The following is a 25,037-nucleotide window of genomic DNA, read 5'->3' as shown; positions in this document are numbered from 1 at the left end:
TAGCTTTATCTTACCATTACTGCATAAATATGAGGGAGCACTTCCCTATTGCTTTCAGATACCAATCCTGCTACAACATATTAATGTTGCCTTGTTCTAGGCAGCAGCTCTTAAAATTCCTTGGATGACCTGTGCTATAACCTAGACTTAATTAGCATCTAGTTAGCCATTCTAGGGTGCACTGTAATTTTCCACATACTAACCTTTGTACTCTCTTACACCTGCCTAATGCTACTACACTTCCTTTAGATTACTTTAGATTTATATATGTAGTTTTAATGTACTTTCATATCTTTTAGCTTTTCATTTTAAAACTCTGATGTGCCTTTCGTATTTTTACTCACTGTGCCCCACACTCAAGTTTATATATGACCCCCCCCCCCCCCCCCCCCCCCCCCCCCCCCCCCCCCCCCCCCCCCCCCCCCCCCCCCCCCCCCCCCCCCCCCCCCCCCCCCCCCCCCCCCCCCCCCCCCCCCCCCCCCCCCCCCCCCCCCCCCCCCCCCCCCCCCCCCCCCCCCCCCCCCCCCCCCCCCCCCCCCCCCCCCCCCCCCCCCCCCCCCCCCCCCCCCCCCCCCCCCCCCCCCCCCCCCCCCCCCCCCCCCCCCCCCCCCCCCCCCCCCTGTAATAGCAATTTGATTTAAGTAAGTGAATTAAAATAGTCAAAGTCATGTTTATGTTTGTGTGCATATTTCAAAGTTGCAGGCCATTATTCATCACTGCAATACAGACTTGTTGATTTAATATTAGCAAAAAAATTTAAATATTTACAGGTATACCTATATGGGATAGCTTATCCACACTTATATTTACATCTCTTTGTGCATAGGTTTGAACACAGATGGAATTTATGGCTCAGCAATTTAAGAGCTAACAGCGTTTGTGTGCAAAATACAGATGGCAGCAAGGTTCTTGTGGACCATCTATAGCAGTCGTCCAAATTTTTGCAGCTCAGATCGGCAGCCCTATGTGAAACTAGAAGATCGATTGGAATGAACGTGGGTAACCATATCATACAATCGCGAGGTGAGAGAGTTGTATTGAATATCATATACTGAATATGATAAATTTCCAAAGTAGTTATAGTTATCTCCTTTGAGCACGAGATTGTAAAAGCATCTTTATACAACACCTGATCTCCTTCTCCCACTTTCCTTTCCTTTCTACTTTTTCAGTTCGGGAAAGAGAGATTAATGACTGCATTGCCGAATGTTGCAGAGAACATTATCTACACTTGAGTTGTTACAGCGGACATATATTGATCGCGGACTGGGATTGAATTTCCATCAAGTCTCCTCTCCTCCGTACACTTCAGTAAACTAGGACTCCTTCATTTCTCTCTTTAGGCCTCCTTTCAGCCCAGATCCAAAGTTCATCTCTACGCCCTGAATGTTCCATAACTTATTCGCCAGGCAAAGAAGGAAATCAAGGAGAGAAGCAACCGAGAACTCAGGAGAAGAAATTTCCTGACAGTTAGAACAATTGATCAGTGGAACAACTTGCCTCCAGAAGTTGTAAATGCTCCAACACTGGAAGTTTTTAAAGAGACGTCGGATAACCACTTGTCTGTAGGGTTTCCTGCCTAAGGAGGGGTTGGACTAGAAGACCTCCAAGGTCCCTTCCAATTCAATTCAATTCAATTCAATTCTGAAGTCTGACTTCACTCGGAAGTTCGGAGCCTTGAGAAACTCTACTTTATTTTTCTATGTTCGTCACATCAACCTTCCACGGAGGCGTCGCTTCAAGGTTCGCATCTGAGGCGATTGGCTAAGAGGTCGGTTTCTTGGCCCGCCTTCTGCTTCCGACTGTGGACGGTTACCATTGCTCGGTGTACCCGAGAGCGTCCCTGGGATTGGCAGGATGACTTGGGAGGCAGGCTCGGGTGGAGTTAAGCCGTTACTTGCAGCCCGCGTCGGTTGGGGAGGAGGAGGCGCCGGGTTCCGGATTCGTAGTAAAGGACCGCAGCAGAGGGGTTGGATGTAAACAGTAGAGGCCATGGGGTAAGCGGGGCGAGCTTTGGCGCTGGGCCGTTTTGCGTGGGCTGCTCCGGAGCCGTCCTTTCGGGTGGAGCGGCAAAGCCGCCTCCCAGGTTTTCGAAGGCTTCGGCCCCGGCCTTTCTCTTGACGAGAGGCTGCCGCTGGAAGCGAAGAGGAAGATGCCCGGGCTCCGTTCCGTCCGAGCGGAGGAGGGGGCGATGCTGCCGGGAGTCCGGCCGCGACTCTCGCCATCCTCAGCCCTCATTAAGGCCGAGTGTGTGTGGCGGGGGAAGAGAAGAGCCCCAAACGGTGGCCTGGGCTCGCGCGATGCGGCTGCTTCGCGTTGCTTTTTTAACCCTTTGGAGATCGTGAATAGCGCCGGGCACTCCCACCCTGCGGTCAGGCAGGGCGCTTTGCTTGTACAGCGCGCCCTTGCGCCGAACCCATCGCTCGGGTAGCTCAAATCCTCCCCCTCCTCTATTAGTTCGGTGTGCAAGAGGCTCATGGATGATCCTTTGGAAGGGAGGGAGGCTGCGTTTGAAAAGGCGTGAAGACGGGGCCACCCTGGTGTGATGGAGAGACGACAGGTGGGGGCGGGGGGGGGTGAAGGGCGTGGATGGGGCTTATTTCCTAGGAGGGAAGCCTTCCGCGTTGTGCTTATTTCGAAGTCCATTGGCGGCCGGTCTCTGCTCCGTTGAGCATGTTCCGGTTGCCTGGTTCAGTTTTACAGCGTGTGGTTTCTTGCAACCAAGGCGTCAGTCTGAAATCACGCTTTCGAGCAGGGGTCTCCAGCCTTGGCCACTTTTAAGCCTGGAAGACTTCAACTCCCAGAAATGCTTAAAAGTGGCCAAGGTTGGAGACCCCTGCTTTAAAATATCGTTATTGAACTCGGTGCCCTTTGGCCAGCTTTGGATGACATTTCCCATTTTGGGGAGGTGGGGTTGATGGAAATTGGAGCCCATAAATAAATACTCAGGTCTCTTTAAGCACCGTCAAAGCAGCAAGTTAAAATACCTGATGGAGTGGAGTATTTCACATGATATTTTTTTTTTAGAAAAATAATCTGAAATACGAATTTAGCTGTACACCATGTGTATGGAATGGGATGTATATCTTGCTTTCAGTGAAACACAAGTTAACGAAGAAATGAAAGTTCAACATCTCGGCATTTTTGGATTCCTCGTAGCTATGCAAGAGATCCAGTTTGGTGTTGTGTTGGTTAAGGCGTCAGGCTAGACGGTGGGCATGAATTCTAATCTCACCTTAGATACAAAGCCAATTGAATGATCTTGGGCCAGTCACACTCGCAGTCCTGCAAAGGTGGGAATGAAATCTTTTGAAATCTTGCCAAAGAAACTGCAGAGACTTGCCAGGCAGAGTCAACACTGCACCCATATAAATAATATCTATATACATAAGTTAATATTTCACCCAATTAAAGTTTCTCCCAGACTCCGGTAATAATTCTGTTTCTCATTGGACAATTATATTTAATTGTCTTTTAAAATATTTTCTTATACATTGCCACATGTATATGTTTATGTTTCTGTCCAGAAAGGTTTTTAAGGTGGCCTGCACTGGAAAATTTTACAAATGTCAAAGCATCAGATAAAACAACTATTGAGAGCATAAGAAAAAGAATCATCAAAGCAGAAGATAATACTCTTAACCATCATTTTAAACCTAATTGACATAATGAAAAAAAGATTCGAATGTCATGTTTAAAATGAAACATAACTACATGGTAATATATTTCAGCCTTGGTATTTTGTTCTTAAGTAACAGAATACAGTAATATTTTAATTTTCTTCATAGATTAAACCAAACTTATTGTGATCATGTATCATACTTTAAAATTTTGTAGCAAATCAATATCTACTATGGAAAAAATGAATTCTGACAAATAATGGAGGATTTTGTTACATATAATAGTTAAAAACAAAAACAGGTTTTTCTGGTTTAAAATGAAAGTATATTGGACTATAATAGAACATAGGATAGTAATATCTGGGATCATGTATGTCTTTCAGTTATATCATGGTCTAGTGCGTTCTAAAATGTGTAATATAATGGTTGTAGCAGTGTTTCTTGGAATTTTTTTATGGCAGATGTGTTTAAGATTGTGTATTTTAGAGCTGATTTACTGTGCAGATTTGGTGGAGTATACTATTTAATTCAGTGGGATTGTTTTGGATAGAATTGGTTCTTTCTCTTTTGAGATAGAGTGCATATTTGAGAAAGGTTGTATTGAATCATAATTATAATGATAACACTTCAAAAAGAACTGGCTTTTTTACTTGAGAAAAAATAAGGCTTCCATGAATCTGAAGTAGTTGATTCAATTGCTGATGAAAAACAAGGGTTATTTTATGTCAATATTTTAAATGTTGATTTAAGATTTCTTTTAATATAGTAAAGACATTTGATTATTCAAGGATTTTATTGTGAAATACAGGTAGTCCTCGACTTACAACCACAATTGAGCCCAAAATTTCTGTTGCTAAGTGAAATATTTGTTAAATCAGTTTTTCCCATTATGATTATACAACCTTTCTTGCTACAGTTCTTAAGTGCAGTTGTTAAGTTAGTAACACAGTTGTTAAGTGAATCTAGCTTCCTCATTGACTTTGCTTGTCAGAAGGTTTGCAAAGAGTGATCACATGGTATGTATACAATTTACGCATGGTAAATTTTAGAAGTAAACAGTGTCCACTCAATCTAGTTTAGTATTAGATTTTATAGTTTTGGAAATAGCAGGACCTGGTATGGGTTGCTGTGGAGATAATTTAATCCACTGCTGCTGAGAGTCAGAGTAAGATTGGGGTAAATGGTATTTTATAATCCTGGTATAGCTTAATCAAAGAGTGGAATATCCAAGGAAATAAGTATGAGGCTTGAATTCTTTTCTTTTTTATTTATGGTTGTAAATTCTGATTTATAAAAAAATTCTTGTGACTCTGAACATTTAAATTAATCCTGCATTTTTAACGTTTTAGCAAATGTTAGAAATCTGGTTTTTCTGTAAAGCATTTAAGGTTTAATATCTTTACATGCTGGACCAGTTTTCATTTTTAAGATTGATTTGTGATTTAAATTTTAATTCAGTTTTAGTTTTGTTAATATTGTTGATTTCAATTTATTGTAAAGATGTTATTCTATATTAGGTGTCTGAAGTTTGTGAAAGTGAGTTATAATTTCATAAATAACAACTTGTATATGTTTTGGCACAGATTGTGATAGTAGCCTGTGCAGAGGGGAGCATTCATGACAACTGAAGAAAGATAGACTGAAATATTGCTGTACAAAAGAAAGGGGATTTGTGTGGAATAGGAGCTCATTTCCTGACTATGGTGAAATTGCCCCCCCCCCCCAATTTTTTTTTTCATATAAATATAAAAATATGAATTTATTGGTCTTATTCATCATTATTTCAGCTGAATATTGAGGTAATGAAAAGATTAATATTATTACAAAGTTACAGAGTTATATATCACGGAATGAAAATAAATCCATGCAGTTCCAAAAATATTGTCATATCACTTATGAAAAAGAGACTGACAATACTGTAGTGAGGTTCAGCTGTGAGAAACTAATGGTCAATAAGGATTGAGATTTGGATTAGTAAGAGTTATTGAGAAAAGGTTACCTTAACCTCACAACTATTTCATTTTGACATTCCAAAGAGAAATGTATGTATACATTTATATGTAAGTGCTTTGGAAACAGCTGTTGGTCACCTTATTCTGTGAACCAGCTGTCAGATTCTACTACTGATTTAATTCTCAGCATCTCTCACAAGGACACTTTGATAGAGTGAGCGATGATTAAATTAAATACTAAGTTTACTGTGCTTTAAGAATTATGCTGTAGCTCATTAAAATCCAGTTATGTATCCCTCTTTACAGTGTTGAACAAGTAAACGATTTAAAGCTTTTTTTTTTGCCTAGTTGCTACCATTTTTTTCAGCCCTCCGAGGAAAAATAGATCAGGTATGGAATTTCAGTGTTCAGGAGTCATTCAGTCTATTGAGAGCTTGATAGAACTATTCACAATACTTTTAGATCCAAAATTCTTCTCATGTACATTACATATCTGATAGATCATCAGTTTAGTTTAGTTTACTTTGTTGTCATTGCACCTCGTACAACGAAATCAAACACCATCTTCAGTGCACATCATGACCATGACCATGAAAATAAACACAAACACACATCCTTCACACATTGAACTGGAAACCCCCGACACCACACCAACACTGCACTATACAGCAGAATTCAAAAGAGCTACTGTCCTGGGATAGAAGCTGTTTTTCAGCCTATTTGTCCTTGTTTTTATTATTCTGTACCGTCTGCCAGATGGTAATAGTTCAAAAAAAGGGTTCCCAGAATGAGATGGATCTTTGAGAATGTTTTGAACTTTCTTAAGGCAGCGGGAGCTATAAAGCTCTTCCAAAGAGGGGAGAGGGCAACCAATGATCTTCTGGGCAATGACATTAAACCTTGGAGTGCTTTCCTATCTGCCACTGTGCAATTGGCAAACCATACAGAGGTGCAGTATGTTAAAATGCTCTCTATGGCGCAGCGGTAGAAGGTCACCAGCAGTTTCTCATTCAGTTGTTTTCTGAGAAGCCTCAGGTAGTATAATCTCTGCTGAGCCCTTTTGACCAGGGCTGCAATGTGGACACCCCAGGTTAGGTCCTCTTTTAGGGTAACACCCAGAAACTTAAAACTGGCCACTTGCTCCACTCGGTCTCCATTGTTAAGCAAGGGCTGGATGTCTGATTTGTTCCTTCTATAATCCACTATAAGCTCCTTGGTCTTATTGGTGTTGAGGACCAAGTTGTCTCCACACCACGAAAGCAACCGGTCCACCTCATCTCGGGAATCAGACTCATCCCCCCCGAAGATAAGTCCCACCACCTTTGTATCATCTGCAAATTTAGCAATAGTATTACTAACGTGAGTGGGGATGCAGTCATGCACCTAAAGGGTATAGAGTAAGGGACTCAACACACAACCCTGTGGTGTACCAGTGTTAAGAATAAGGGCTGAAGAGGTATGATTACCTAATCTGACCTTCTGTGAGCAGCCAGACAGGAAATCCATAATCCAAAGGCAAATTGAATTAGAAAGCCCAAGGTCCAGAAGTTTAGACAGTAATTGTCATGCCCCTGGTGGAGACTGACTCTGAGGAAGAGGAGGAACAGCCAACAGGGAGTGGGAGTGTGGCTCCAGAGGTGGTGGAGGAGGCTGGGGAAGGGCAGAGGCTGGCTGAGCAATCAAAGGAGGATCCAGGCCCATCCCCTATCCATCCTTACGCAGGGAGGAGAGGATAAGGGAAAAGCGAGGTCTACTCAGGAGGAGATTACTATGATCCTCCTTGTGGTTTGCAGCTGGGAGCTATGTATATAAGTTTGTAACTGCATTGTCAGAATTACTGGAGTCAAAGTTTAGCGTTTGCTTTGAAAGAGGTTTATCTTTGCTGGCGTTCTTCTTCCCTTGGACTCTCCTCGGTTATTTTCCTGGAATGTATGATTAATTATCTTGGCTTGCTTCGGAATTCTTGTCAATGCGGTTTGTTTTGGTTTTCTTTTTGCCTCATTATTTACTTTTGTGACTTTAAACTGTGCCTAATAAAACAGTTAAGCTGAAGGCATAACCGGACTTTAATGTATGTTTTGGGTTATTTTGAGAGGCTACGGGTCATCACACTAGTCTTAGGTGGAAGAATTGTGTTAAATGCAGAACTAAAATCCACAAAAAGCATCCTCACATAGCCTTCCCGCTGTTCTAGATGAGTCAGAGCAGTGTGAAGAGTGATGGCTATAGTGTCCTCTGTAGATCTATTTTTTCTGTATGCAAACTGGTGTTTATCAAATGTATGCGGAAGACCAGAAATGATGTGCTGGCAGACCAATTTCTCAAAGCACTTCATAATGATAGGAGTGAGTGCCACTGGTCTGTAATCATTGAGGTTATTGATAGGGAACTTCTTTGGCAGCGGAACAATGGTGGAAGCCTTCAAACAAGATGGAATAGTGGACTGGGATAAAGACCGATTGAAGATCCTGGTAAAGACTCCAGCCAACTGATCAGCACAGTCTTTAAGCACTCGGCCAGAGATACCGTCAGGACCGGCAGCCTTTCTAGGGTCCACAGCCCTCACCTCCTGCTCCTCACCTCCTGTTTCTCCACAATGAGGTGGGGGCTACAATTGGCTGGTAGTTGTGTTTTATCTGTCTCTGATGTCTCCACTTCAGGCATGAAACATTTCAATATAATATGGTTGCCATAGTGCACTTATTGTAGCCAACATTGCAAATGACTTGAAAAAAAGCAAGAAAACTGAATATATAAAAGTTTGTACAAATGAGTCTCCCTATTAATTCAGCTGCATCTATTTATTGATTGATTTATGAAACATATATGCTGTCCTGATCTATCATAATTTTGGTTAGCTTACAGAATCTTAACAATTAAAAAAATCTTAGTGCAACTCATTTAAGATTCAAAGTACCGTATATTCATAACTTTTCTGGAATCAAAGACAAGCAGAGAGATAGCTGATGCTTTGGTGTTGATTGAATAACTTTTGATAATGAAAGTTCAGGTAAATAAAGTTCTGCACAGAGAATATTTCCACATTAGATAATATTTGAACTACATAGAAATACATTTATAAATGACACTCATTGTTTTATTTTGATTTGCACTGTTGGAAAAAGATGGAATTCTTTACCAATATTATATTTTTAAAAAATCACATTTAGAATAAGATAATGAGTACAACCTCCAGAAAATTTGTAAGCTGTTGAGAGTCATTTTGGAGTCAGGCAGAATTCAATAAATAAAAATACATTTTCCATAATGTTTTAAAATGTGGTGTATCTGAGCCTTTGGTCATAAATATTGGCTTTTAAAGTAATAACTTTTCCAAGATAACTAACTTTATTTTCTCTGCTTTCCCTTGCATAGCTAAGTAGATTTTTCCCCTTGTTGAGCTATCTTGATACTGTATGTTCCTGATAGAAAAAGGAAGTAAATGAGGTATGTAAATGTCATGTAGCCTAAAGACTTTTAAAATAATTTCCTCGTGAAAACATAGCATTAATGAATATAGACTTTAAAAACATTAACCCAAAATTTTAATAAATATAAAGGCTGAAAGTATCTTTATAAGTATCATTTTAATATTATTATATTTAGGCTGCTGTAAAAATATTGTTATCATGTAAAGATATAAAGCAATTTAGAACAGGTGTAAAACTATAAAATGAATTATACATTCCAGTGATTGTCAATGTGGACAATTAATGAAAGAACTCAGATTCTTTGCAGTTTGAGATTCTTAATTTTATGATTCTCTCTTTGTATCATATATCTAATTCTTTCCATTGTGACTGTAATGGAATAAAATAAGTTTATCCTTGATCTGTGACATAGTGGAAGAATGCTTAGATAAGAGAATAATAGAACAGAATTCTTTATTGGCCAAGTGTTACACAAGGACTTTGTTTTCTGGTGCATAAGCTCACAGTATACATATGAACAGCAAATAATTATAGATCAAAAAGCATAGTTGCAGTCATTAATCATAAGTTACAAAAACAGTTGATAAATCATAAAAAAATAGGAGAAGATTGTAGGAAAGATGAGCATAGTGATGGCACCAGGGGGTGGGGGGGAATGAATAGATTTTTTAAGAACGTAAAAAGTATACTATTATATTAGAATCTATCTAGCGTTCTCCATGCTGCATCGAGAGCCCAGGATGAGTTGACTCCTTCCTATGACGTCATTTAGCTGAGTCTGTACTAAGATATAAAAGCCAGCCCCCGGGAGAGACCCCAGCTTTTGACTCAGCTCCTTTCAGTCAGTAGCTGTGTCTCTGAAAGCGTTCTGTTAGATAGCAATCACAGTGATCTTCAGTACTTTTTTCCTCTCTTCAAGCAGCTCCCAGGGATCTGGGCAGCTGCTCTTCCAGAGAGCAGGGCTCTCTCTCTGTCCTGCAAGTTGGGAGCAGCTTTACAGAGCTCTGTGCAGGCAAGCTGGGCAGTGTGTGCAGACCTCCCCCACCCCTGCAGTTTGGAGGGATCGTAAACATGATCGGCAAACTGATAAGAGCTCAAGCCAGTTGATTGTGTAGCTGGTTGCTGTGTTTTTCCCTTGCTGACTTCGCTCGGGGCTCTGTATAGCCTAAGGAGTGATTCTTCAATCTTGGAGCCTGTTTTCCTGTAGTCAGTGGCCATCTTGGATTCAAGCCTTCCACCACGAGGTGAGTGGCCATTTTGTAAGCCCGGGGGCCATTTATACCCTAAGGGGCTTAATAGAAAAATTTCTGAACAGCTTTCCAACGCAAGAGCCTTTATTTTACAAACGGAGCAAGATAAGGCTCTGGCAGAGCTCCCCCCCCCCCAGTGGACCTGTCTCTTAAGCCCAATAAGAGAAAAAGACATAGGCAACGCACCCAATCAGTCCAGAGGGAGGTGGCTGCTAAAATCAAAGCTAAGGCTCTAGCCCCTAAGAAGGCAACTCAGGCTGAATTGAGGCAGAGAAGCGCAGACATGCAGCTCTAGAGAGGCAGTTCAACAGAACTATTCAACAGAAGGGAGTGCAACTACAGCATGTTTCAGGTGATACTCGTGGGCCCCAACTAAGCCCTCCCAGGGAAGGAGAAGTTATCTACGAGCCTTTCCATCCTCCTTCCTGGTCTCCTGAGGCTCTTGCTGTACAGTCAGATCCTCAGGATTTAAGCAGATCTGGGCCTTATTTCCAACAGGCTTCTGTACCCTATGCTCCTCCCCCTCCCTCCAGGCCTCGAACCTCTCCTCAATCTAGGCCTGAAGCCACCTTCACTCCCACAGCAGCGGGCCTTCGGCCTTCTGCCTCTACCTTTGAGCATAGACCAAGGGATATCCAAGATGTAGTCTCATCAGTCATTAGGCAGGGATTGGCTGAAGGCTTCAAGCAAATTCTTCAACCTCTGGAAAGGGTTCAGGCCCTTCTCCCTTCTCTATAAGTTCCTTGCCTCATCATCCTGATTTACACAGGCCTCAGGACCTCAGGGTCCATTCTTCTCTACCAGAATGGGAGGAGGTTGATGAGGAAGGAAGGCCATCACCATCTGAACACAGTTACTCCTCTCATTCAGAGTGTGAAGAGGGTGAGGTTTTTGACCAAAAACTTTCAGAGGAAGAGGATTCTCGCCCAGAGCAGACATCCTCTGCATTGGTCTTCAAACCTACTCTCTTCAGACCATTATCAAGGGCTTGGTCACTGCCAAGCTGTCGCCAGAGGAAGTGGCTCCTGAGCCACAAGGAAATCCCTCTAGCCAAGGGGATTCGCTCTTCTCCAAGCCTGTAGTGCATGCAGAGGTTTTGCCTTCTCCCATTTTGTTCCTGGACATGGTCAAGGAACAGTGCGCTTCTCCTTCGGCAGGTCCTCGCCCATCTTCTCGAGATAAGCGTTTCTACAACGTCAGCGCAGCTCTGGACAATGTCCGGGCGGTGCCTTCTGTTGACATTCCGGTTCTGGCCTCGTTCTCATCTTCTGGCATTCCCACGGAGCCAGAAGTTATCCTGAAACCGGATGATAAACGTTCCGAACAGACCCTCAAGTGCAATCACCAGGCTGCTGCTTGGGCTGTTCGGGCTTCAACAGCAGCATCCTTCTTCACCAGGGCATCCATATGGTGGCTGCGCCAACTCCAGAATAGATTGCCTGCTTCTGACCTTTGGTCTCACCAAGACCTTAATAAGATTATTGCAGTGGCGGAATTCACTGCGGATGCCACTCTCAATTCTGCCAAATTTGCATCCAAGGCCATGGCATCTTCTGCAGCAGCAAGAAGACTTTTATGGCTCCGAAATTGGCAGGTGGAGTCACGCCGAAAGTGGAAGTGGCTTCAGTTCCTTTCGCAGGCAATAAGCTTTTTGGGGATGCTTTGGAACCTTATCGAAACCAGAGATAAACGTAAAATTCTCTCTTCCTCTGGGAAGAAAGCCGACTATCGCCCTGCTCCTTATAGCCCTCCTGCCTTCCGAGTGGAGACCTCATCTCGCTTCCTCCGCTCTCACAGGCCATACTCACAACGCCAAGACTAATGGGCAGAAACATCTGACAGGCAACAACCTTCTGCTGGTAAACGGCCCTTTCCGGGGGGAGGGGGTCGTTCCTTCCGTCAATCTAAGTAATCCCTCATTCTCCCCACCCATCGGAGGTCACCTAGCCTTCTTTGCCTCCAAATGGGAGGAGTCAACGATGGACGCCTGAGTGCTCAGCACTATTAGGTCAGGGTTACAATTGGACTTCCTAACCCTACCCCCAAATTTTTTTTTATCTGTCCTGTGTCGGGACATTTCCAGGCAAGCCCTCATGAATCAGGCCATTCAGCACCTTCTTGAAATCAGGGCTATTCAACCTGTTCCCCCGTCTCAACGGGGACGTGGGCTTTACTCTCGCCTTTTCATCGTTCCCAAAGCCTCGGGGGTGGCGAGCCATCCTTGATCTAAAATTTCTCAACCAATTTGTAAAATACAGGTGATTTAAAATGCAGACTCTGCATTTTATTTTAGAGAGCGTTCGGGAGGGTGACCTCCTCTCTTCCATTGATCTCACTGAGGCTTACCTCCACATCGCAATTTGGCCTCATCATCGCCAGTTTCTCCATTTCTGTTATCAGAATACCCATTACTAGTACCGAGCACTTCCCTTCGGCCTCTCATCGGCTCCAAGGGTCTTCACAAAGGTTCTGGCAGCATTGGTGGCATCTCTGCGTTCTATTCCAGTGAGGATCCAATGCTACTTGGACGACATTTTGATTCTTTCCTCTTCCATACTTGTGGCCCATCGGGTTCTGCAAATTACCCTGTCATGTCTCCAGAGCCACAGATTTTCCATCAACACCAAAAAGAGCCAGCTCTCTCCTACAACCAAATTGCAACACTTGGGAGCAGTCATCGATACCATGTCGTGCCAGGTTTTCCTGTCCCCAGCTCGTGGAAAGAGCCTTGCAGAGATCATCAGCCAGATCCAGCAACATCAAATTGTCCCCCTGTCGCTGCTGTCCAAACTTCTGGGGAAGATGGTTTCCTGTATTGGCATCGTCCCATGGGCTCGGCTCCACTCCCGAGCCCTCCAATGGTTCCTGCTTCCCTACCAACGAGCAGGAACCAGCCACTCATCCATCAAGGTCCCACTCCCACCACAAATCCAGAGATCTCTCAATTGGTGGCATTCCCCATCTATCTGGAGGGGACTCCTGTTCAGGGACCCAGACAGGCTAGTGATAACCACCAATGCCAGCATCCTGGGTTGGGGTTCCCATATGCAGGGCCAGATAGCTCAGGGCGTTTGGTCCAGATCGGAACAGACCCTTCCCATAAATTGGCTAGAGCTCAGAGCTATTTTTCTGGCTCTCAAGCATTTCAGGCAATCAGTGACCGGCTCTCATGTTCTAGTCCTTACAGACAAAATGGCCGCAAAGGCTCATGTCAATTGGCAAGGGGGGACGAGGTCCAAAGCCCTCATGAGAGAGGCTCTACGGCTGGGGTTATGGGCAGAGAAACACCTGTTATCGATCTCAGCGGACCACATCTTCGCGGTCGACAACTCACAGGCCGACTGACTCAGCAGGAGCCTAGTCGACCAGGCAGAATAGTCCATTCCTCAGTCTCTATTCAGGGATCTTTCCCTCAGATTCGGAACACCGGAGGTGGAACTTTTCTCCACTCCTCAAAACGCCCAAGTCACCAGATTCTTCACCAGGTTTCCTTGCCAGGGAGCGGAGGGGACCAATGCTCTTGGCCCAAGGGTCTCCTCTACGCCTTTCCCCCGCTTCCCATCATTCCGGCAGTAATTCAGAAGATGTTGGAGGAACGTGCGGAGCTCCTCCTCCTGGCATCCTATTGGCCAAGGAGGCCCTGGTTTGTGGACCTGGTCAGCCTATCGGTGGCTTCTCCTTGGAGGATCCCTGCCCATCTAATCTCCCTTCACCAGGGAGCCCTGCTCCACCCAGAGCCCCAGTGGTTCAAGCTGACTGTGTGGCACTTGAGCGGCAGCAGCTAGAGGAGGCTGATCTTCCAGAAGGGGTCATCCTCACTATCCTGGCTTCTCGCAAACCTTCTACAAGGCGCATCTATGATGCTACCTGGAAGGCCTTTTCCCAATGGTGCCTCAGGGAGGGTCTTTCTCCTGCTTCAGCCCAGTTGGCAGAAGTTCTTAGCTTCCTTCAGCATGGGCTGCAGAACGGTTTGGCCCCCAACACCTTATGCAGGCAGGTTGTGGCCCTCTCCTCAGTCCTTTCATGGGGTTCGCTTCCTTCCTTATCCCATCACACTTCAGTCAGGAGTTTTTTGAAAGGGGCTTTCAACCTGCACCCTCCGGTGGTTCACAGGTATCCTTCCTGGGACCTTCATTTGGTCCTTGATGCCCTTACAAAGCCCCCATTTGAACCCCTTAGAACAGTGTCTCTCCGTTTCCTGACTCTGAAGGTAGTGTTCCTTGTTACCATCACTTCTGCCAGGAGGGTTTCCGAGCTTGCTGCTCTTTCCATCAGACAGGACCTTTGTTCCTTTCATGATGATAGGGTTGTTCTTCGTCTGGACCCCTCATTTATTCTGAAGGTTAACACCTGGTTTCACGGATCCCAGGACATTGTTTTGCCTGACTTCTGTCCTCTCCCGCACCATGACTTAGAGCGGCAGTGGCACACGCTAGACGTAAGAAGGGCTCTTAGAATATACATTAAGCGCACTTCCTCCTTCAAGAAGTCAGAAGCCATGTTTGTTTCCTTTTTCCCTTCTCACTTGGGGCACAAGGCCTCTTCTACTATTAGCAGGTGGGTCAGGTCTTGCATTGAGCAGGCCTACAAAGCTGCGGCCCTTCTGGTTCCCCGAGGTCTGATGGTGCACTCTACCAGAAGCGCGGGCACTTCTGCTGCCTGGGCGACCCAAGCATCCTTGGAGGAGATTTGTCGTGCGGCCACGTGGACATCCCCGCCTCCTTTCATCAGACACTACCGTCTGGATGCTTTTGCCTCGGCGACTGCAGCCTTCGGCAGACGGGTGCTTCAACGAGTGGTTCCACAGTCGGTGTGATGAGTCAGACGAGGATCAGGCTGTCAAGTATTTTCGCCAAAGCTGGGGTCTCTCCCAGGGGCTGGCTTTTATATCTTAGTACAGACTCAACTAAATGACATCATAGGAAGGAGTCAACCCATCCTGGGCTCTCTCACAGCATAGATAGAAAGGGCGTTCACGGTAACTTCTACCAACGCCCATTCTGTTTTCAAGAACAATGTTGACAGGAGCCTCAACCCCCCGGCCAAATATTATAAAATCCTAGTTTGATAGGAATTGTGGAAATTGTTTTCTGAATATCCTGCTTAAGTTAATTTGAGGTTTCCTATCTCATGGCAATTTTATTTTCCATGATTTGGAATGATTTGGTTTATTTTATTAAAATGTGAACCATGTTAACATGCATTTCAGAGCTGCAACAGTTGAGATCCAACTGTTGATTCTGAAAGCAAGGCTTTGGGAAAACCCAGTAAACGGAAGATTGCGTCTCATTCAGTCTTTGTTCTACAACACCTTTTTGAGAGTTAGATCTCCATCTATCTGGAATTGTCACTATCCAATGAAGAATAAAGTAGTGGTGCATTTTAACCTCACTCTATTTTTCAATTTATTAATTCAATAATTCAGGTTCCTCTTAGTGTCTACTCACTACCACCACCCTAATATCAGATCTAGTATTTCTTATTAGAACATGTAAAATTGTAGAAAATGTTTAAAGTTACTAAATTCTTCTAAAATATTTTAGAAAGATTTTAAAAATTACAGAATCATAGAAGGAGAAATAGAAAAAGGAAGAGATTACATATGAAAGGAAAAAGTGAAAATAAAAAATGCAAGAAAACATATTTAAAGAAGCAATTTCCAATCTTTGCTGCAGTTACAAACATTGCAATTATCACCCGCCCTTCCATATTACATAGTTCTTCCTGTGCACTACGCTATAGGATGGCCCTACTAAATTATTATCAGTAGAGTAGCATTGATTAATACACTAGCTTATTAGGGCAGCAGTCCCTAATCTTTTTGGCATCGGGCTGGTTTCATGGAATACAATTTTTCTACAAATGGGGTGGTGATGGTTCAGTTTGCCTGCTGTTTACCTCCAGCTGTGTGGCCCAGTTCCTAACAGGCCACCTCCTGCTCTGTGGCTTGGGGGTTGGGGACCCCTGTATTAAAGCGTTCTTTTGCAGGAGAAACTTCACAGCCCTACTTTACCTTGTCTGGAACATTAGTATTGTTTCCTGTTCCCAAAAGCATGTGCCATAAAAATTGTATTAATATTTCATTTACTATTCTTGGTGTCTGCTGCAGCAGGCTTTGAAGAAATGTGTACTTAAAATTTGATTGTACCTTTTAATTGAAGAACAGATGGTTTTAGGAAGTGATTTTTGTTTGGGTATGTCAAAAATGTTTTGACCCCAATCTTGATCAGAGACTCTTAATAGTATTATTTTAAAAATGAAAATATATTTAAATATGAAAGGTGATCACATAATCAAAGTAAAACGTATTTTAAGTTTAGCAAGGAAATCACTTATACCTTGTTATTAACTCTTTCTTTTACTGTAATAAGCTACCATTCCATTTCCTCCTGTGTAGTGTATGTACTACACTGTCACAAAAGCTCTCCCTATGAATCCTACTGAATGAAACTGCATTTCTGCCATCCTATAGATGCTGCTTAAAGACCCTAACATTCATTTTGATATATTAATTTCAAAGTGGTTGATCTCTCTTACGTATATCTCAAATCACTTCAACAGCACTTTTCAAAACAATACTCCCATTTGTTCTTTCTTTTTGCAGTCATCTAGACCCTGCTGTAATATTCTAAGAATGGACAGAAATACTAATGTTAGCATTGTTCCCAGTATCACTCAATTGGAAAATTTCCTCACTGAACATAACTCAAATGTGGTCTGGCTCCTTGTTGGTATGTAATATTTGGTTTGTTAAATATTTCTTGTGTTTTCCAACATTATATCTCATATCTATCTTATCTCATCTGACATAAAGTGCTTGGCAGCAGCTATAAGTTGCTTATTTGTTTTAGAAAACATTGATTTTATCCTGGGTAATTTTAAACAGAACTTAATTACTAATCTCAAAACTGGAGTTAGTGGAATGTTAAATACAGTTGCATGCAGCTTCTTAATTTTCCATCTTTAAGTTTATTTAAGTTCATTTTTATATCAGCTTGCAATTTAAATATTAAAACACATTTTGCTTCATATTTTCTCTTTATATAAATTTTATTGTCTTGTAATAGCTTAAATAATTATATCTATATGAATATAATATGCCATTTATTGGATCATGCATAGTCATTACCTAGGCAAAAAAATACAGAATTTAAAATGTATCTGCAGTAATCTGGCTATATTAAAGCTTCCGTTAAGGCAGTCAAGCTATTTAAAAAGTATAATTACCAATTGACATTGCCCTTCCAAAATAATATAATGCAGCTTTATGTAAAACTGTTTTATAAAGCTATTTCACACATGAGATTGGGGCAAGGAGGGGAGGTAATGATGTGTGTCCTTAGCCACTGTGTGCCAGTGAGCATATTTGGAATTTTAGGAATAGACCATGAACAGCCTTGCAAAATGGCTACCATATGGCTGGTTACCATATGGCTGGTTACTATTAATTTGTTAATATTGCTTCCCATTGAGTCTATGGCAGTCCATATAGCTCTCACTTCCAAAGAATTTCTGTGTTATGAATGTATCACTGCTTCTGTGGTTTTTAAAAAAATAATTTCCATTGCTCTAAATATATGAATATTTGTTTTGCAGCTACAATTTTGTCCTGTGCCTGGATTATTTACCTAACTTATTACAATTCCCGAAACATTGGTTTTGTTTTAACATTGATCCTTAACAGATTACATAAAAATGGCTATATCCATATTGGTAAGTCATCTTGATTGAAATATGAAATGCCAGTATATTCTGAATCACATTCGTAATATTATATTGATAAAAAGTCTAGTAAGTGTTACATATTTTATATTCCATTGATTTTAGCAAGAAAAAAAATTAAGTACATTCAATTATTTTATTAACATCAGTGTGATGAAAAGATTAATCCCATGCTGAGATACATTGCAATAGTGTGGTTAAAATCTGGACTGCTGTTGCACATGTGAAATGTCTCCTGTGTGCTATATATTGACAATTTGGGAATATAATTCAAATATGAACCAAAATATTAGATTCATCCATGGCATCTTTTGACTAAACAGGGACTATGGGTGTACTCATGTCATGCATGGACTCTTAGCAAGGCTTTTTACACTGATGTTCTGACCAGTACTGGGTTGTTTTCCCTCTTCTCCTGTAAGATTTTATTATATTTTATCTGTATTTTAATGGGAGGAACAGAGCAGGGTTTTCCTGTTTGATTCAGAGCCTGGTGAATGAGGCTCAATTCCTGGAAATCTAGGAAATTTAGAGCAGTCAAAAAACTAGTATAAGCTTATTGCAAATTAGAAATTTACATTTTGTTTTATGAAAAATTATTCAAGTTGTCATTTTTTAAGCCATTCTTTAATTTTATTGTCTTGGGTCTCTGTGTATACGCATTATTGGTTAAATTGATAAATCCACTGAAGTCAAACTTTTTTCTTTCTTTGCTAACCATTCCTTAACATTAATATACATAACAAAAGACTTGGATTTCTTAACTATATTAGCCACTCACACTGAAAACACTTTACTTTAGTAGACTCTCCCCAGTTAAACTAGGAAGATCTGGAAATTTTGCCACTTTTTTCCTCACGAACGCACATATGTAGTGAGGGATTTTTCCTTGGAATAAAGTAGGTGGTTGCAGTATACTGAACATGACCTCACCAGTTTTGCATAATACAGTAGGGAGGAAAACACTTAGGAGCCTCTGCTTGATGGAATCAGACGGATCAACCGAATCAGTTGCATGTCCATGCATGGTAATACATCATGGCAGTTGTAGGATGCAAATCTAAGATGTAGACTGCTCTAGAGATCAGTAATTTGAACACTAAATGTTCACTAACCCGTGAACAAATGAGTGGGCGGGGGGGAATATCTTTCTTGAGAAGTTTCCTTCCACCAAGTAATTATTTTAAAGGTTTGAATGGTTTTTAAATGTTGTTATTCTCAAATAGGACCAAAAGGGGAATACAAAAGCACTACAACATCATTTTCTGTAAAACAAAATAAATATTTTAATTCTTACATAGTTTCTGCCAGTTCTTAGATTGATGGTATTTACTATATCTGTTATTCCAATTTTGGCTCTGTTATCTGCCTGTGAGCCAGAAGAGAAGGAGGCCTCTTCCTTCCTTAAAAAAGAAAATAGAACAAATGCAAAATGGAATCCCCCATTCATTTTCCTTTTAGAAGCGTGGTTGAAAGAGAGGTTAAAGTTTGTGCTTGAGCTTGGAGTTTGAGTTTCTTGGGCTTTTAATATCCACCTATTATCTATATTAGAACTGATTGATCCGTACCTTTAATTGTTGTTTTCTGTTGCTTGAGATGGTATGTTTCCATTACACCGTTCCTATAAGATCTTCTATAGTCTGCTCAGTATCAGTGTTCCAATAAAGAACATTCTTCATTGCTCAGGACAAACAGTAGGGTGACACAACAGCACCCACATAACTCTTTATGCAGTAAGTTCAGTGTTTGTATATCAGAGATTCAAAATTACCCAAGGAGAGAAAAACTATGGAAGGTGGAGAGAACTGAGGAAAGCACGAATATTTATTTAAGATTGATAGTAGTATATGATTAAGAGTAAGAGTACCGTATTTTTCGGGGTATAAAACGCTATGCTCTGAAGTATAAGAAGCACCTAGACTTTGGGGAGGAAAGCAAGAAAAAAAATCTGTCTCTGCCTCCCAGCAATTTGGCTCCTTACAGCAAACAGTAAACAGCCTGGTCAGCTTCAGCACAGCCAGATTAGCACAAGTAGCTGATTGTCGGTTGGATCGGCCTTCAGGCAATCGGCTGTTTCAGGCTGCAGGAATTGCCATCACCTATTGCCGTCTCTGCACACCCCGTTTTCGGCTTCTGCATCCCGTTTTCAGCCTCCGCACTCCTCGTTTTCAGCCTCTACATGCCTCATTTTTTGCCTGTTCTGGGCAGCGGAGATCAGAACGGGCGGAAAATGGGGTGCACAGAAGCCAAAAACAGGGTGCGCGGAAGCAAAAAATGGGATGCGGAGGCCGAAAATGGGGTGCACAGCTGAAGCTGACCAGGCTGTTTGCTGCTTACTGCAAGAAGGCAAACTGCTGGGAGGCAGAGGCCGAAGGGTGGGGATCGGTGAGTGGACAGGGCTTCAGTAACATTCGCTGTATAAGATGCACAGACATTTCCACCCACTTTTGAGGGTGGAAAAAGTGTATCTTATACTCTGAAAAATATGGTAGCTCAGAAGTTAAGACACCCAGCTTGTCAGCTGAAAAGCCAACAGCCTGGGTTTAAGATTGGAATTGCTGGATTACGGGGTGAGCTCCAGTTCCCAGCTGCTGCCAATCTAGCAATTCAAAAGCATGTCAATGTGAGTAGATAAATAGGTACTACTTTGGTGGGAAGATTACCGCGTTTCCATATTTTTCATGCTGGCCACATGATGATGAAAGAGTCTCTTAGACAATGCAGGCTCCCTTGGCTGAGAATTGAAGATGAGTATGCTGACTGCTTGAGCCTGTCCCGACTGGATAGGGAAATCCTTTAAACCTTTATAAACTGTTACTCTTAATCACGGTGATAGGTTCCCTTTCATTTGTGCAGAAGTTAGATATTCATTTTCTGGGAAGCTTTAATTGGATTATTCTGGAAAGTAGGGAAGTAAATCTCGAGAACTTAAAAGACTCCTTGGTATTCTGTGATTTAACAGAAACCTTTTTATTGCAGGATCCTTCTCATTCTCCGTTCTGTCTGGAAAAATCATGGTTCGTGAAATCTATTATATTACAGAAGATTTCTCCATTAGGTACTTAACTTTTACACTATTTATTTCATAGCCATGGCTTTATTAAGTTTTATTTCCATTATAGCATTGCATATAGATAAAGATAGGCCCTAATATTGTTTAGAATATAATATCTTCATTTGCATTTTCATCACTGGTATAAGAATAATTCAAAGAAAAAAAAAGTTAGATACTTATTTTGTGATTATGCAAACATTTCTAAAAGGGACTATCTCTGTAAATTCAAGGAAATAAGATTTTCCTTATGTAATGAAATGTTATTCTACTAGAGTTGGATCACAATAATCTAGCAGATCTGTTACATACTTATGAATGGCGGTGAAGTGCAAGAGCTGTAGCAGGGATGTCTAACCTATGCATATCTTTTGGTCCATATTTATTCATCATATTTATTTGCTAATGACATTTATATGGCCACCCATTTCACAAAAAGTGATTCCATACAATAGTTAATAAAACAGCAATATATAAAATACAAACACTATAAAAATAAATAATTATTTAAAAACACACAAAAACACTATAAAAATCTAAAAATCAACCAGGATGGAGCCATCTAAGAATATTTCCATTTCCTTGAAACCACCCCACTGCCAGGCCTAGCATCACAGTCAGGTTTTGAGGAACGTCTGGAATTATAGCAAAGCAACCATGTGTAGAGCACATTATAGTAGTACAATCTGAAGGTAATTATGACACGAGTAACTTGTGAGCCTCCTCCTGACCCAGGAGAAGGTGCAACTGGCACACAATAAGAAGAATATTTTAGCTTTTACATTAAAAAGATCAGAAAATGAGGCCCGCAAAATAGTCTAAATGAGTTAAAATCCTGATTTTAAAGTGATAGAAATGTAAGCATTAATGGCCAGACTTTCAGTATATCCATGATCTATCAGAGTTGAGAGAATCTATTTGGAGTTGTTAAAGGTAAAGAGACTTGGAGATAACAGTGATTTCACATTACTTTATGAAAGTAAAATCTGATAGGCTGTTAAATTGATGTGATCATCTTTTGCAACCTTCTTATAAACAAAGTCAATGGAGAAGCCAGATTCACTTAACAACCATGATACTTACTTAACAACAAGAAAGGGCAAGAAAGGTTGTAAAATGGGGCAAAATTCATTTAACAAATGTTTTGCTTAGCAGCAGAAATGTTGGGCTCAATTGTTGAAGACTACCTATAAATCCAGGAATTCATGATAGGTGCAGAATCAGCATAGAAAATTCCCTTCTTCCTTACCTTAGTGAAAGTTATAAAGATAAATCTTTCTGTCGGCAGATTTGGGTTGAAAAGCTCAGATCCTTGAACAAATTGCAAAGAAGCTATGAATGCATGTGTTTTGGTATTTCAGCTCTTTGGTATCTTTTCAGATTCCGAAAACAGGATGATATATTCACCTTTGTGTTATTTGAAACAATTTCTTATTAATTGCATGTAGAATAGTATGCAATTTAACAGCTGTTTTAAATACTTTATTTGTGGAAATACTTTTTAGGATCCAAGATGGATTTATTATATTTCGTTGGTGGAAGATGTACAATCCAAAGCAGAAGCAACATGGTAAGTTTCTGCCATTTAGAGAGATATTGCTAGATATTGTAGTAAATAAAATGATTCCACAGGGTACATTATTATTATTATTATTTGTAGTTGCAAAAGAAAGTCATGGATGCAATGAAATGGGAAAAAGGTTGTATAAATATATTTTAAAGTCAAATATTTTGAAACTGCCTAGTGTAGGTATTTAAGCCTATTGAGAAAGGTGATTGACATTTTCTCATTTAATGCTTCACTGAATTTGTGGTTGCATTATTTCCCATTAGCTGATAAATTAGTGAAGTACCATTTGTAATCTATGCTTTTTCATTGTTCACTTACATTATCTTGGCTTGCAATGATTTCCAAAGGGCAGCATGGGTTTTAAATAGGCAGGAGAGATTAAAAAATAAAATGCCTATTATAAGGGCAAAATTTCAGTTAGTATAGGTCTATATTACCAATGAAATTCAGGATTATTGTGCTAAAATCAACCCTCTAGAATCTAGATGTTTGAAGCTAAAGTATCCTAAATATGGAGCTATGATCGTTGGAATTTCCATCAGGAAAATTAATATCTCCAAACATTTGAAATCTGGTTGGAAAAAACTGCAGAGGTGATAATCAAGAAAGAAACTAATTGCTCTCAAACTGATTTTTTGAAAAAATGAGATTACTTCGATTCCTTATGTTTAGTCCATTAGACATCAGGCCAATAGCAAGGATAAATTTTTACTGTCATAATTCTTAATTATTTGGATGGCTTAATTTGTTATAAGCTATAAATGCCCTAGAAAGCTAGTTGCTTCACTGTGCTGTTTTAGAAAGGGTGAAATTATTTATTTATCTTGCTGTATCTCTCGAGTTGAAAATGTTACATTCTGAAGATATCTTTCTTCATTGTGTATAGTTAGAAAGTGAATAAATAATTTTCTAAAAGTATCCAATTAAAAGTGTTTAAAATGATTTGTGTGCAGTAGTACTCTTATGTGATTTTAGGAAAAAAGTAAATTTTCTACTACTTTCTGGATAATTATAGAGTACATAGAAAACTGCTAGTTATATAATGTAGTTTAAGAGACCTAGTTTATTGAAATATCAAAGGAGTTCATGTCTCTTGAGAAGATAAGTAATAAGGTTGTCTTTAAAGAAAAATAATGAGTTAATTATAACAAAATTATGTTTAATTGGGTCATACTCTATGAAGCTAAAAATATGTGAATCACTGATATTCTACTTTATTATTTATAATCACTTACAGTTTTTTAATTTTCTAAGTTTATAACAATTAATTTTTACCATATAAACATTGTGCCGTGTAACAGTGCTTCCTGACCTTTTCATTTAAACTGATAATATTCTTGAAATCTTTTGAAGAACAACATATAAAATATGGATTACAGCAACATATGAATTAGTGGGATTTCACATTAAATAAAATTAATTAGATTGGTTTTAATAAATAGTAAAAATCTTGTAAGATAAGATGTCAAAATCTCATAAGATTTGAGTATATAATGAGATTGTGTCCACCTTAATCACATAGGTGTTTTAATAGGCACAACAAGTGAGACCTGTAGTACAAGGGGTCCTTGATTTTCAACCACAACTGAACCCAAAATTTGTCTTGTCAAATGAAACAATTGTTAAGCTAATTTTAACCCATTTTATTTTACATAGTTGTTAGGCGAATCATTGCAATCCTTAAGTTAGTAATAAGGTTGTTAAATGAATTTGACTTCCCCATTGACTTTGCTTGCCAGAAGGTCGCAAAAGCTGATCTCATGACTCCCGGAAACTGCAACAATCATAATGGGGATGGTGTAATGGTCATGTGTAAAAAACTGTCATTAGTTATTTTTTCCAGTGCTGTTGTAACTTTGAATGGTCACTAAATGAACTACTGTAAGTCAAGGACTACTGTACTCTATAATGTCTTAAGTGGAACAGCGGAACCATTCCAATCTTATTTAATGCTTTAACTCTAATCATGACTTTGCATGTTATTTAAACATGGAATAAACATGAAAATGGCAATAAAATGGATGGGGATACAGTATAGAGGACAGAGTAGAGTCTAGAATAATTAGCCACACACACATGGCTGTACCCACGTCACCGCACACACCCCTCCCCTGCTGCAGGCCAACTCACCACGGGTGTTCATCCTCAGCTGGCTCTCTGCCAGCACTCCTCTCCCACACCCTTGTTCCAGGTGATTTGCTGAGGGACATTTGTCCCTGGCCAATTCACAGTACAGGACAAGTAGCCGTGCGTCCCAGAAGCCAATCGTATACATAAGGGTGGGCCTCTGCCTTCCCATTGGGCGCAATCCTGCTGCCTCAGCTTCCTGAAGTGGAAACTGGAAAGATTGGGGGAGCGGCAAATGTGTTGTTTCCCGCCCCCCGGCAAGAAACAGAATAATATGACCCGCTGTACTTTGCATGTAGGGACTGGGATGAGC

General features: G+C 40.8%; 1 protein-coding gene across 13 annotated transcripts in view; it reads left to right on the top strand.

Annotated features, from left to right (window-relative positions):
• Window positions 1–1,859: 1,859 nt before the first annotated feature.
• The window catches only part of BLTP1 (bridge-like lipid transfer protein family member 1), a 142,234-nt gene continuing 119,056 nt past the window's right edge, over window positions 1,860–25,037 (top strand). For 10 of the 13 annotated variants that reach the window (XM_087963165.1, XM_087963167.1, XM_087963174.1 and 7 more), the window contains exons 1-6: window positions 1,860–1,997; window positions 8,948–9,019; window positions 16,858–16,984; window positions 17,850–17,966; window positions 20,955–21,033; window positions 22,533–22,597. In XM_087963165.1, coding sequence (XP_087819291.1) covers window positions 16,888–16,984; window positions 17,850–17,966; window positions 20,955–21,033; window positions 22,533–22,597 — 358 coding nt within the window. In that variant the 5' untranslated portion in view covers window positions 1,860–1,997; window positions 8,948–9,019; window positions 16,858–16,887. Of the gene's footprint in view, window positions 1,998–8,034; window positions 8,174–8,947; window positions 9,020–10,142; window positions 10,248–16,857; window positions 16,985–17,849; window positions 17,967–20,954; window positions 21,034–22,532; window positions 22,598–25,037 lie in introns of those variants that run through there. The other 3 variants (XM_087963163.1, XM_026667048.2, XM_087963164.1) reach the window with 3 other exon arrangements.

The sequence above is a fragment of the Notechis scutatus genome, chromosome 4 (assembly GCF_049901735.1).
Source record: "Notechis scutatus isolate UNSWTSFEM ecotype Mainland chromosome 4, rNotScu1.2, whole genome shotgun sequence".
Lineage (NCBI taxonomy): Eukaryota > Metazoa > Chordata > Lepidosauria > Squamata > Elapidae > Notechis > Notechis scutatus.
The sequence above is the reverse complement of the archived record's forward strand: the minus strand, read 5'-3'. Positions and strand labels throughout refer to the sequence as shown.